This window comes from Fonsecaea multimorphosa, assembly GCF_000836435.1.
Source record: "Fonsecaea multimorphosa CBS 102226 unplaced genomic scaffold supercont1.32, whole genome shotgun sequence".
Classification (NCBI taxonomy): Eukaryota; Fungi; Ascomycota; class Eurotiomycetes; order Chaetothyriales; family Herpotrichiellaceae; genus Fonsecaea; species Fonsecaea multimorphosa.
In genome coordinates this window covers 93,279-105,952 of record NW_015971666.1, presented here as the reverse complement: position 1 = coordinate 105,952, position 12,674 = coordinate 93,279, and the positions used below count along the sequence as shown (strand labels likewise).

At 53.7% G+C, this 12,674-nt stretch overlaps 5 protein-coding genes across 5 annotated transcripts; 2 read left to right on the top strand and 3 right to left on the bottom strand.

Moving 5' to 3' along the window:
* Nucleotides 1-341: 341 nt before the first annotated feature.
* Nucleotides 342-2,285, top strand: Z520_10704 (uncharacterized protein; the record flags this gene model as incomplete). The annotated part of the gene is made up of 1 exon (XM_016781196.1): nucleotides 342-2,285. The coding sequence occupies one exon, from the start codon at nucleotides 342-344 to the stop codon at nucleotides 2,283-2,285; it is 1,944 nt and encodes a 647-aa protein (XP_016627649.1).
* A 363-nt stretch (nucleotides 2,286-2,648) lies between these two features.
* Z520_10703 (uncharacterized protein) lies at nucleotides 2,649-6,101 on the bottom strand (the record flags this gene model as incomplete). Its single annotated transcript, XM_016781195.1, has 1 exon — nucleotides 2,649-6,101. The coding sequence occupies one exon, from the start codon at nucleotides 6,099-6,101 to the stop codon at nucleotides 2,649-2,651; it is 3,453 nt and encodes a 1,150-aa protein (XP_016627648.1).
* Nucleotides 6,102-6,465: 364 nt separating this feature from the next.
* On the top strand, nucleotides 6,466-6,915 carry Z520_10702 (uncharacterized protein; the record flags this gene model as incomplete). The annotated part of the gene is made up of 1 exon (XM_016781194.1): nucleotides 6,466-6,915. The coding sequence occupies one exon, from the start codon at nucleotides 6,466-6,468 to the stop codon at nucleotides 6,913-6,915; it is 450 nt and encodes a 149-aa protein (XP_016627647.1).
* Nucleotides 6,916-7,111: 196 nt separating this feature from the next.
* Z520_10701 (uncharacterized protein) lies at nucleotides 7,112-7,611 on the bottom strand (the record flags this gene model as incomplete). Its single annotated transcript, XM_016781193.1, has 2 exons — nucleotides 7,112-7,374; nucleotides 7,428-7,611. 2 exons carry the CDS (start codon nucleotides 7,609-7,611, stop codon nucleotides 7,112-7,114), a joined length of 447 nt encoding a protein of 148 aa, XP_016627646.1.
* A 3,129-nt stretch (nucleotides 7,612-10,740) lies between these two features.
* Nucleotides 10,741-12,193, bottom strand: Z520_10700 (uncharacterized protein; the record flags this gene model as incomplete). Its single annotated transcript, XM_016781192.1, has 4 exons — nucleotides 10,741-11,560; nucleotides 11,633-11,727; nucleotides 11,940-12,001; nucleotides 12,094-12,193. The coding sequence occupies 4 exons, from the start codon at nucleotides 12,191-12,193 to the stop codon at nucleotides 10,741-10,743; spliced, it is 1,077 nt and encodes a 358-aa protein (XP_016627645.1).
* Between the last annotated feature and the right edge of the window lie 481 nt (nucleotides 12,194-12,674).

The window sequence follows — 12,674 nt, the reverse complement described above, 5'->3', positions numbered from 1 at the left end:
TTGATCGGCCTTATGCCTCATAAGTTCCAAGAAGGGGTAACTTTTGCCGAAGATGATCCGAATTCAACGTCGTCAGTGCTGCCTTCAAGAGGATTCCATGTTCTTGTGGTCGAGTGCAACAGCCTCAAAACAGGTCCCTCAAGGTGACTATATGACACTATGAGGTTGTTGCGTTAGAGGGAATTCATTTTGCGGAGCCTTGATGAATGTTCGCCTCTCACTTCACGCCCAGGATCCTCCGACTCACTTCCTGCTCGACTCCCTCCCACATCTTTACTGAGACTCGTTCGAGGTCTGCATCTGCTCACACCTTCAGACGGCAGCTGTTAGGCTTTCATCAGATGGCATCAAGACCTTCAAAACGAATCAAGCTAGACTCCGGCCAGCATGATGTCCCATCAGCCTCGCAGGGATCATCTCCTGATGGCAACTTGGCAAACCCAGCATCCATCCGTGCGAAGAGAGCTGCCTTTCTCAGTTCAATTTCAAGGTCAATCTCACCGCCGGGGATCTCGAGGTCTGGGACAACGACACCTCAGCCACAAAATGAGATGAAGGGAGCTGTGAAAAGGGAGGCCACTTCTCGTTCTCCGCCGTCACCAAACCATTCTCCCAAGCCTGTACATGAAGGCTCAGACGTTCCCTTCACCGACTCTAAATCCAAGCCAGCTTCTGCAACGAAGCTCCTCCCGTCCCCCTTCAGACTCACTACGATCCGTGACCTCCCACCTTCAAAGAATGTCGACTCTGTCTCACTATATGACATTCTGGGAAACCCATTGATCAAGGAAGCGTGGATCTTCAATTACTGCTTCGATGTCGATTGGCTTATGACGCATTTCGATTCCGACATTCGCTCCAGTGTCAAAGTGAAGATCCTTCATGGCTCATGGAAGAATGACTCCCTGAACAAGATCGGCATCGACGATGCCTGCCGAAGATGGCCCAACGTTGAAGCCGCAACTGCTTATTTGCCCGACCAGTTCGGAACTCACCATAGCAAGATGTTTGTTCTCTTCACTCACGACGACCTGGCGCAGGTTGTCATCCACACCGCGAATATGTTGGAGAAGGACTGGACAAACATGACCCAGGCGGCGTGGCTATCCCCTATGCTCCCACTACTCGAGGTAAAGCAGGTGATAAACAAATCTGGAAAAATAGGAACTGGGACGAGGTTCAAGCACGATCTGCTGGCCTATCTCGCCGCATACGGATCAAAAACAAAGCCTCTGCGGGAACAACTCGCACAGTTCGATTTTAGGAGCGTCAGAGGTGCCCTTGTTGCTTCCGTCCCATCGCGAATGAAGGAGTCCGCAGTCACACAGAATAACGCGGCCGTGGACGTAAAACTCTGGGGCTACCCGAGTCTATTGCGAGCATTGAGATCGATCCTCTTGCATCAACAGCAGACCAACCCCTCGGACAAGCAGACAAGCACAGAGCCTCCCCATATTGTTTGCCAAATTTCCTCGATCGCCACCCTCCCACAAAGCTGGCTGAATCAATTCTTCCCAGTCTTCTACTCGGCTCTGCAATCTACCTCATCCAGTCCGCCACGGGAGTGGGAACCCAAGCACATCTCAATCATCTACCCGACACCCCAAAATGTTGCGACCTCACTCGACGGCTACGCGTCTGGCGGGTCCATCCACACAAAGGCCCAGTCCGCTGCTCACCTGAAACAAATCGCCTCCCTTCGGAATTCATTGTGCCAATGGACCAAGGGCATGACGAAGGAGACAAGGGCAGGAAGAGACGAGGCGGCGCCACATATCAAGACATACGTGTGTTTCACAAGTAAACCGACAACATCCCACCCGAGACCGGAGGTGAAGTGGGCGCTGTTGACGAGTGCGAACCTAAGTCAACAAGCTTGGGGGTCGCTCCGGCCGAAAGACAAGGAAATCGTGGTGCAGAGCTACGAGATCGGTGTGCTCGTCTGGCCAGAGTTATTCGCGGAGAACTTCGACGCTGAAGAAGCCGGCGAGACGGACCAGCAGCAGGTTGCAGACGGCGGAAACGGCAATGCGGTCCACCGCGAACCCACGGAAAAGATCAAGATGATCCCCGTGTTCGGCAAAGACACACCTCAGCCTCAGCCTTCACACACTTTGGACGCCGCGGTGGCTGAATCTTCCAGGCCCGAAACTCTGGTCGGTCTACGCGTGCCCTACGACCTCCCTCTCACGCCCTATGAGAAAGGCGACATGCCATGGAGTCCTCAGGGCGTGTATGAGCAGCCCGACCGATGGGGCAGACGATGGCCTCGAGATTTCGCCTGAGCATTGAATCTCACAAGTTGTCCATCTGTTTTCTTACCACGACGTTCTGAAGGGGAGACCGTTGGCGATATATCCGTTACGGTACCTTGTTACGCTCGTTGAAATGGAAAAATAGGCGATAGGGGTCCAATAGCTTGTCTTCCCTCATAGACATACATGTACCTAGCACCGAGTACCTAGTTTGGTGAGCGGGCCTCCCCAATGATGTACAATTTTCAAGAGTCGAAGGTCTTTCTTATATGCTCTTTGGCAGCGAAGGGCACACGCTGGGTTGAAGGTAGTGAGTTATCTACCTAGTAGATTGATTCAGTATCCCTGCAATTCACTGGCATACATCAAGGCTTCATTCGTTGCACTGCCCTCTCAGCCCTGGAAGTAAGGACTCGTGACCCTCGTACTGTCCCGTCTCAACCGTCGCCTGGTTCCGGTTCTGATTCCGGCTGGAGTTCCAGAGCCAGGTTGACCTCTGGACTGCAGGTGGTTCACTTTGGAGGTTTCCTCGGATGTTGGTGTGGACTTGGATGTGGATGTGGATTTGGACTGCGCCGTGGCCTTTGACTTCAATCGGCGTGTTGGCATGGCATTGCCGCTGTCATTGCTGTCGTCCGGAGCTGGACTGGATAAATCAGTAGATCTCGTTGCAGTTGCAGTGCTGGTTCTTGTTCTCGTCCGTCTCCGTGAAGATGGCTGGGACGCGGTTGCAGTGTTTGAGCTGCTCTGAGTAGTCCGAGGTCTGCGCGCCGATGTGCTGCGTTTCGTGGCTTTTGTGGGCACGTAGTTGTCCGAGTCGGATTCATTCGACTTATCATCGTCTTCTCCTTCCACGTCGTCCTCGTCATCAGCGTCGTCGACACCGTCTCGCCCGCTTTCAAGATCAGACGTGTAATCGAATCCTTCACCTTCACTCCCATCAACGTTGCCATCATCACTAGGAGGGGCCGATAAGCCCGAACTCTCCTGCTCCTGGTCCCTTTCCTCGAAAGACTTTCCAGGCCGTTGCCGGCGAAGAGGCGGCTTCAACGGCGAGGCAGAGACAGAAGCTGGAGTCGGATACTGATAGTCTGTCGCTCGTTCCTTTCCCTTGGAGATGGACTGCGGTTGCGGTTCGTCGTGGTGGACCACTTCGAGGTCACTCCCGACCTGGTGCTCTTCGTCTGATTCGAGTAAAAACCCGCCTTCTCCGCCAAACTCGTCCTCAGTAGCCCGAGGTTCAGGTTCATGTCTGTGCGATGTGAGAGCCTCCTCGTCACTTTCCAACATAATCGGCTGTTCTTTGCTCCTCCCGATCGCTAGTTCATCTGCCGCGTTCTGATCACCGTATGTGTCCCTCACTCTCTCCCTAATCCTCAACCCGACAACGAATTTCCTCCACATCTCCAACACCATCGACTCCATTTTCTTTTCCTCTTTCTTCCTCTGCTCCTCATTATATTTATGCCATGCCTCTCTCACAGCTCGCTCATTCTCCTTCGCGACGACCACGCCGGTACACACGGGCACTGCGCGCTTGTTGCCGAACTCGAAGCCCGTGACTGCCTCGGCGAAGTCGATCTGCAGCTTCTTGCAGATCCGGACAGTCCCCCTGAGAGGAATATGAACCGCGCCTTTGGGGACCATCGAAGGGACAAAGCAGTCAATGTTCCCATAGGCATTCTTCGGGATCACGCCGTTCTCTATGGGCGGAGGGATAATGTATTCAGTCTGATCCCAGCTGTACAGGCCCTGCATCTGTTTCTCCCCAGTTACTCGTTCGTGTTCTTCTGCTTCTCGCTTACGGGTCAATGTGACTGCCCGTACAGGAACGAGTTTCATTGGAGCTTCTCCAGCTCTAGGCCGTCGGCCTTCTTTATGCCATGATTCTGCTGTCAAGCAACGTTCAACATCGGACCGGCGGTACACGGGCTCCTCCTTTTGGTTCTCACCTTTTCCCGAAATGAAGGTACGGACGGGTTCGGCATCGGGTCGAAGTGCTTCTTCGCGGCGGAGGAACCGTTCGAGCACATAATCAGCAGACGATTTGAGAGACTGCAAGGTATCGATCTCTTGACCACCGCTGTCCTTCTTCTCCGGAAGTTGAGGAACGAGATCCGTTGCATCTTCCACGTCGTCGACCGTTGTTCTCATCAGGTCAGGCCGAGTGTAGCCACTCATTACGCGCTTGAACCAGTCGTAATCCTCATATCTCTTGACCTTGCCATATCTGTTGTATACCGGGATCTTCTCAAGCGGAAACCGAAATCCCTTTGTCTTGCCTGGCCAAATCCTTTTCCTCAAGTATCGCACAGTTACGTCCTTCGCTGAGCCATCCGGAGAATACGCAATGACGTAGGCCATCACGGTCTTGGTTTTCTCGGCTTTGATGCCGCGTGGTTCGAAGGTTGCCAGGATTTCAGGAGTGGTGGCGACGGGAGACGCAAGGACGAGTGGAGAGACAGGGAGAATCTTGTTGGTTACTGGGGATACTGCTTCAGTCCAGTAGATAGGGAAGGGGTTCTCGCGGTCGTATTTCTGAGGTCGTTTCTTGGGCATCGAAGGGGTGACGTCCACCACTGAGTCTTCTTCGTCCTCCAGTTCGGACTTATTTCTAGACATATTGCGTGGTCCGCCTTTTCGTCGCGCTGGATTTTTGTTGATCTCTGACATTGACCTGGCATCCTCTGAGCCTGAATCGTCGAAGGACGTATCTACATCGACCGCTTCGCTGGCCTTCCGGGGCTGGGCTTGTTCTGCCTTGGTCCAGCCGAACCCACTGGGCTGTAGGCTCGCCACTAACCTGGCCTCGATACCTAGACCTCTCAGCAGCGCGGTGAACAACTGAGCACCCACGTCCCTCGAACCCTCAGACCTCCTCGCCAGCTCGCGGAATTCCTGGATGTTTCTGATACGCTCCCCATGCACCTCGGGATTGTGCTCGTCATTGCGCTGAGACTGGATGATCTGTTTCAACCCCAGCCTGGTGCCATAGCCACGCTTCCGCAGACCTGGTGCAGTAATGGCGAATTTCTTCTTCCAGTATGCAGCCAGGACTTTCATAAGAGAGATTATCGGATCACCATTGCTCATGTCGGGCTTGCCCTGCTCAGCGCGCTTGCTAGGCCTACCCCAATCTCTTTCATTGCGCGGGTCTGCCACTTTCTGTTTGCCGGGTCGCTTGCCCCTAACTGTTGCAGATCCTCCTCCGGCCTCAGTATCTGCAACCGTCAATCCACTTGCTCTCTTCCACTTTTCGACCTCCTTCTTAATTGGAGGAGGTAATTGTTGGACAAGGATCTGTTGAACCTCTCTGTCAGAGATCCAGCTATTGCGGACCGAGTTGTGCCAGAGAAGAAATTGCACGTGTAGTTGATGAGTGCAGACCCGGACCTGCTTCTCTCGCTTCGAGGGACCTTTCCTCTTGTTTGCCGCCTGCGTTATCCAGTTGTCGGCTTCATTGTCCGCTTTGCGCAAGTTTATCTCGATAGGACCGTCCGATTGCGGTTTGTAGGCTGGGAGCTCCTTCTCGTGGTCGTAGCCCGCAGCATCTTCCCATTCTATGTCTTCATCATCATCGTCCTCCTCCTTTTCGTCGTCGTGTGTCAGAGCGGACGGCTGCTTGAGGTTGGACGGGACCTTTTCGAACTGCTCGCTGTCCACATCGCTGAGGGAAGAGTCCGACTCATCACTTCCGAGGGAGAATGTCTTTGTCCGCTGTAGCCCTGGGGTGCTTTTCGACTCGGCGTCCAAAACATCTGCGAGTTTTGCCTTTTTCGCAGGGGTTTCCCGAGCGGAGGCTGGCGGCGACACGGACAGCCTCTTTCTCGGTAGGAACGGTGGCATTGGACTCTGCCCTAGCAGGGCACAGAGCTTCAGTTCTAGGTCATGCGAGGTCAGAAATCAAAGACAATGACACTCCGGATACCAAATGCAGGCATCTGCAGCGACATGCGCTACTATCCAAGGGCGGCAATGGTGACGTCGGTAAGATCTCTGGAGAGCCTAGAGGGCTTAAGCGACAAGTGATAATCCCGCAGTGCAGATGCCGCCAATGCCGCCTAGAATGCATCCACTGGTGCCACTGGAAAATTTTGCGGGGGATGAAGGATCGAGGCGCGCAAGCGCTGCGCTCTCACCAAGTAAAACAGCGCATCCTATCAAGCACCCGTTCCTCTATCGCCCATCTTCATCCACCAGTCTGCACTCAATGGCCGACAGATCACCGTCGTCGTCTATCCACACCTACCACTGCCTATGCACCACCCTCGTCCTCACCACCGCACATGACCTGAACTCACTTCCTCGCCGCAATGAGCCTGTTCAAGATGGCGCCCTAATCCTCGCTCCTCCTGTCAACATTTCTCGAGCGGAGACTCTGGAGGCGCAACTGTCTGAATCCGCGACTTCTGTGCTTCTGAACGTGGCGCCAGAGCGGAGACCAGTCATGATCCGGAGAGAAGACGGATTTGAGAAAAGAACGCTGCTGAGATGCGTCAGGTGCAAGTTGGTTCTAGGGTACAATCTCGACGAAAGTCACTTTGAGCAACAGGAAGGGGACCCAAGGCCAGTGTATTTGTTGCCTGGTGGACTACTCAGCACTCAGGATATGGTCGAGGGGAAGCAGCCAGAGACTCCTTTGTGGGCCGAGCAAAAATAAGTGCGTTTTGTGGGATTCATGTGTTTATTTGCATCTGAGATACCCTCTAGACCAATAAACTCTGCCAGGATGCTCTCGGGTATCGTGCCCGCGAAACAGGACAATGGTGGTGGTATCCTGACCACTATTGCGCCAACCAAAACTATGCACTGGATTCCATTGCCATAAAACCATTCGCTCGTAAAAGGAAGAGTGCCTAGTTGGCCAGAATCGTTCGGACGAGTTCCATGTAGTTGATCTCCCCACTGCTGGTATCGACGGCCTTCAGCAGCTCGTCCACCTCTTCGTCGCTCATTTTCTCGCCCAGGTTGGTCAGAATGTATCTCAGTTGGCCCACGCCAATGAAGCCAGTCATGTCCTTGTCAAACACTTGGAAGCCACGGCAGTATTCTTCTGGTTCGCCAGGGTCTCGGAAACCGCCTGGTCGGTTGAGTACTTTGCTGAAGGAATCAAAATCGACTGCGGCAAACGTTAGCCCGCGTACGTGATATGAGTTGCCTCTGTTCTCTTACAGTCGCCCCCAACTTGTTTCTCTAGGTCTCTGATCTCAGCGAGGGTGGGATTTTGGCCGCAGGCACGCAGGAGGTCGCCAAGGGATTCGAGGGCAACACGGCCATTGCCACGCTTGTCGTACAGCGAAAAGGCCTCTTTGTAGTTTGTAGAAGTCTGCGCGACAGAGGATTGAGGATTAGCCATGATGAATCACTGTGAGTGAACCTGGAGATGGAAGGGGGGCAAGGAAGCAGAGTGAGAAGGTTCGTGAGATGGGAGTCGTGTCTTTGTTTGTTGGTGCAAGTAATTGATCGACCCTGGTCTGCGTGGTCTTTTGCGGAGAGTTACTGGGCGAATGGGAGGAAAGAACTCACCATCTTCCCAATCTGAGTTCACCCAAAGCAGTGTCACGACTACCTAGGTACTGTTTGCTGGAGTGATTGTTCGGTGGTGTTCGAGTGGTTTTTCTCGGTGTTGAAGAGAGATGGAAGATAACACAGATGTCTCCTGAAGCCAGATGGGGCGTGCACAGTCCCCTTCTGTTGACACTAGTTCCTGCGTGGCCCTCGACCAGACACCCACGCACCCACGAAACCCACTCCAACGCCCCCGTTGCCGTCTCCCAGCAACCAGCAACGGTTGCCAGCTGCCAGCTGCCAGCTGCTCCCAGCCTCATTCACCGCCGCCTCGAGCCCCTCCTTTTCGACTCCCCAGCATGAAAATCACATTTGCTATCACGATGCACACCCTCAGGACCTTCTGCTCCTTCTTGGGCAGCAACCGAAAGAGGATGCTCATCTGGTCTTGGACGCACTCCGTAGATCTTCCCGCCTCATCCTAAAGCACTCTTGAACAGACTGACACGGCCTTCGATAGGACCGACTGGCCATCAAGTTCTTTCAATATCTACAAGGAAACGCGATCGCACGACTTTCTATCCATCGTTTTTTAATATGCTGTCCGGTGGCAACTGGGTTCTCAGTCTCTTCTCCCTCGCTTCACGTGGCATGGCGGAACCAGACCCGTTTATTCCCTCAACCACGAATATTATCTCACAGGTCCTCATTGGGTATACCTGTCCTCCAATATGAGGAGGGCTCTATTCACCAACAATTATGTCACGCCCCTCGGACTTAACTCGCGTGGAAGTCGTTGAGTCGTCCCAATGGCCCAGGCCCAGGACATACCCTCAACAGCCCCGGTGGTAAGACCGAACCTCAAATAACAGCTGTAACGGGCATAACACGTCGCTTACGGCGTCGTCTCCTTCCCATCAAGGCCAGACCCTGGAAGAGGGAATGTCGGTCCATTGCAACCTTGGCCTCTGTCCACGCAAGTGTTTTGAGGCTTTCTTCTTTTCACATGATCGCCCAAGGTCGGTGTCCCATGCCTCAAACAGACCCCAAACACAGCCTAAATGTCCTCGGGTGGATAAACGTGGAGAAAGCGTGATATCCTGACGAACTACTGTCGCTGGCATGCTATGAATCTTTTATCCTGGCGTGTCTCAACGCCCTTGCTCATTTACAAGGTAGGGACTTTGCTCGGCCATTGAGATTGGTCTTGACTCTGCGCTACCAACAACTGCCCTTGCCATCAGCTCCCATGTTGTCCACAATCACTGATATAGAAGCGAATTGGATGCCAGTCGAGAATCCAAGTTTCGAAACAGCCTACACTCACTTGCACATTCCTTCACAGGTGTGAAGAAAAATCTATCAACTCCTATTACCTCCATCTCCAGGGCTCTTTCAGCATATCCAGTTGACATAACCCGACTTCACATTATCAACCAGCACATTCCAGAGCTACAATTCAGCCGACAATGTCTTCTCCCTCATCTCCAGTTGTTGAAAGACCTGCTCTGGCTATCCCAAATCGCCAGCACTCTTCCTCCCTATCTTCCGTGGCCACTCTCCGAAGCTCAACCACCTCACCCACCTTAGCGGGCGGCTCGTCATGCGAAATGCACTCCAAACTCTGCAAACAAATGCAGGCCCGCTCCAACAATCAACAACGTTGGCAGTCGTGGCAAGCCAAACAAATCGAATGCTTCCAAGGGGCGGCGATGGAGGCGGGAAAGAACGCCAAATCAAGCAAGGGTTTCACGTCGAAGCGGCCGCACATCCACCTGGACAGCATCTCACGGGGTTTGAGGAAATTGAGGGGGTGAGAAACGGCAAGAGAATGCAAGTGAGATGGACATGCTACAGCAGGAAAAGCACCCTCACTAATCCTCATTGAATGCGGATAAGCGGCGAGCGGCGAGTAGCGAGCCACACTGCCTCGCATGGTCGCAGAGGAAGACAAATGGAAGAATTCGTGGAAGTGTCGGAAGCATTTCTCTCCCCGCAACTCCCACTTTCACCCCAGTCTTTCTGGAATGCTTACAAACCGGTACCCAATACGCCCTTTTTAGCCAGAATGCCAACCCAGCCCTCCAAGCACCTCTCGCCAATCGAAGAAAGTCAAGTCACGCGAGCACGAGAGCGTCTAGTTCATAGGTCCAGAGACACAGAACCTCACTCTGGACGGACACAATAGGCATGCCAGAAACTTGCCGGGGATCTTGGTTCATGTGACTTGCGAATGCTCTGGTATAAATCTGCAGCGGGAAAATCCTCTAATCCAGGTTTATCCAGAGGAAGTTGACGTCTTTGAAAAGCGCAGAGCTAGGGCAGAACATCTCATGATGCCTTTTTCTGACTCGCTGTCTGAATCAATCATGCAAGCAAGTTCTGGATGGATGACGCTGTAAACCCATGTCAGGATATATCGCGAGCGTCAGAATGGAGAAACATGTATTATTCAATGGGCTTGACCGGATGGACACTGGAACCAAGCTTCAGATACCTTTGTAGCACCAGGAATCTACTTTCTACCTCGTATAGTATTCCAAATTTACACATGCTATTTGCCGATCGAAGGCTTCCCATGGCCGCCATCAGTGGCTCTGGGCTCAGAAGTCAACTCGAGTCCCGGTCGGCCAACCATGAAAAGGATATGCAGAGTGAGGGTCTTCAGGCCCAGTTGACGTACTGCGGTGCGCTTTCTTTCCTCGCAACGAAGTAAAAGTCTTCTTGTCAGAACGCCATGGATATCGTGACGTGCATCCTCGGAGTCAGGCGGCAGAAGAAGTCCGACCTCTGCAACGGTGTCTCTGCGGACCCAATCCTGAGGAGGATCGCTACCCTCCCCCTCGAGATTTCTACCCAAGTAGTCGAGCAAGGGGAACGCGGCGGTTTAGAGCCATGCGATCTGTCCCGATGCAGCAGATTCCTCCCGCAATGTGTGAGTACCAACCCAGCAAGATAAGAAGCACCTCCTGTCCGTTCATGCGCGGGCATCAATTTCACCAGAGCCGGACTCCAGCATTCCCTTTCCCTTGCCAAGATTGAAATTCTTGTCTTCGGCCTTCGGTTTAGGTTTCCCATGAACGCCCTCGATCCGCGCATGGATGTGTTCCTCGGCGGTCCGCCCGGCTCCGGCATATCGCGGCACCCAACCTTGCTTCTCCAGACCTTGCATGGGCACCAGCACGGCGTCCTTGTCCGGATGCAAAAAATACGCAAACGTGTAGCGATCGAGCCCGCCCTCCGTGGGCGTGGGGACGACTCGGTGCCAGGTGCTCTTCAACTTGCCTGCCGTCCAGAACTCGAGCATGTCTCCGATGTTGACGAGGATCAGGTCCGGCAGCGCCGGTGCGGGAGTCCAGGTTTCGGTGTCCAGAGACAGTTCCGGGGCGGTGTATTTGGGCGGACGCACTTCGAGGCCGCCGACCGTGGTTTGGAAGAGAAGCGTCAATGTGCCCCAGTCCGTGTGGGGGGAGATGCGGAATGCTGGAATCGGCCCCTTGGTGGAAGTTTCTGAGCCGTTGGGCGTGACGGGCGGGTAATGCATCAGCTCGAAATTGTCAAAGTTTTCCGTGTCCGGGTCATGGTATCGTGCGAAGGTCGTGCGCGGGAGATCGAGCGCCAAGGCGATGAGTTCGAGGAGCTGCTTGGTAAAGAGACGGACATGTTGTTGGAAGGAGAAGATCTGTTGCCGTGCCTCAGAGAGGACGGGAGGAAGACGAGCTGCTGTGGCGTGCTCGGTCGTGGGCCACTTGTTGATGCTGATCGCCTCACGAGGATCGGTGAATCTGGCATCCGCGCTGCGTGGCATTCTCTTTTGTCAAAATGCTGTAGCAAGTGATCAGAAAATCATTTTGCGCGTTAACACTCACCCATACGAACTGGCGGGTTTGTAGCCGGCGTTCTTCGAGGCAACGTAGGGCGCTTCTAGTTTGGCCGAGAGCGGTTGAGCAAAGAACGCTTTCTCCTGCGATGCTTGTAAGTGCGACGCAACGTTGGTGGTGGTAATCTATAACTGGCAACATAGATCTTGACGGCGACGAGTGAGAGAGCCCTTGTGCTATATCGGGACTTTGTTCCTCGTCTTACTTCGTCGATGATGAGAAGCTCGAGGCATCTCCAGGGCACAACGCAAGTTGGAAACACCGCGCGAGAACACGTTCTCTTAAGAAGACTTACCAGGTCAAAGATGCTGTCAATGGCGTCTTGGGGTATAGGATGGTTTTTGACGAAGAAGAAGCCTGTTGTGGGTGGGAAAGAAGATCAGCACTGGCCACATGGCATTAATGGGCCAATGGGCCATTGGGCCATTGGGCTCATGTCGGGCGCTCACCCCAGTCGGTGCACGCTCTGAGCAGCTCTCTGGCCACCTGATCCGGCGACGACGAAGCCTGCGTAAAGTCGATGATGGGGATGTCGGTGGCAATGGCCATGGCGGCGGCGATGTTGTTTTTGAGTTCTTCTGCAGGAACGGGACAGATGACTACGAAGACACACGTTGCCGCATCTTGTGGGCTATTAATTGTAACTCGCGTGACTGCAGGAGCCTGCACGATGCCACGAGGTACTCGGTGTCCATGCGCCGTATCTGTGTGATATCTACCAGGTAATAATGCCAGTGTGTAACAAGAACGAATCCGCGAGCACTCGTTCGCAGGCTGTCTCGATACGCGACTGGGCGAGTTGGTGCGCTTTAAGGTGCAAGCTAAGGGTACCGCGGGTACTTTACTACCTGGCGAGCTAGGTACGAGGCTCGGAGGGTACCTAGGTAGTAGGTACTGCTAGAGGCTAGAGCCTAGGAGTGCTAGGTAGCTTCCGCCCCGAGCTGTCCCCCTAGTGAACGAATGGTTATCATCGCCAACCGACCCAAGGCCCAGAACCAAAGTATCTCTGGTCAATCATTATTACTTGTAT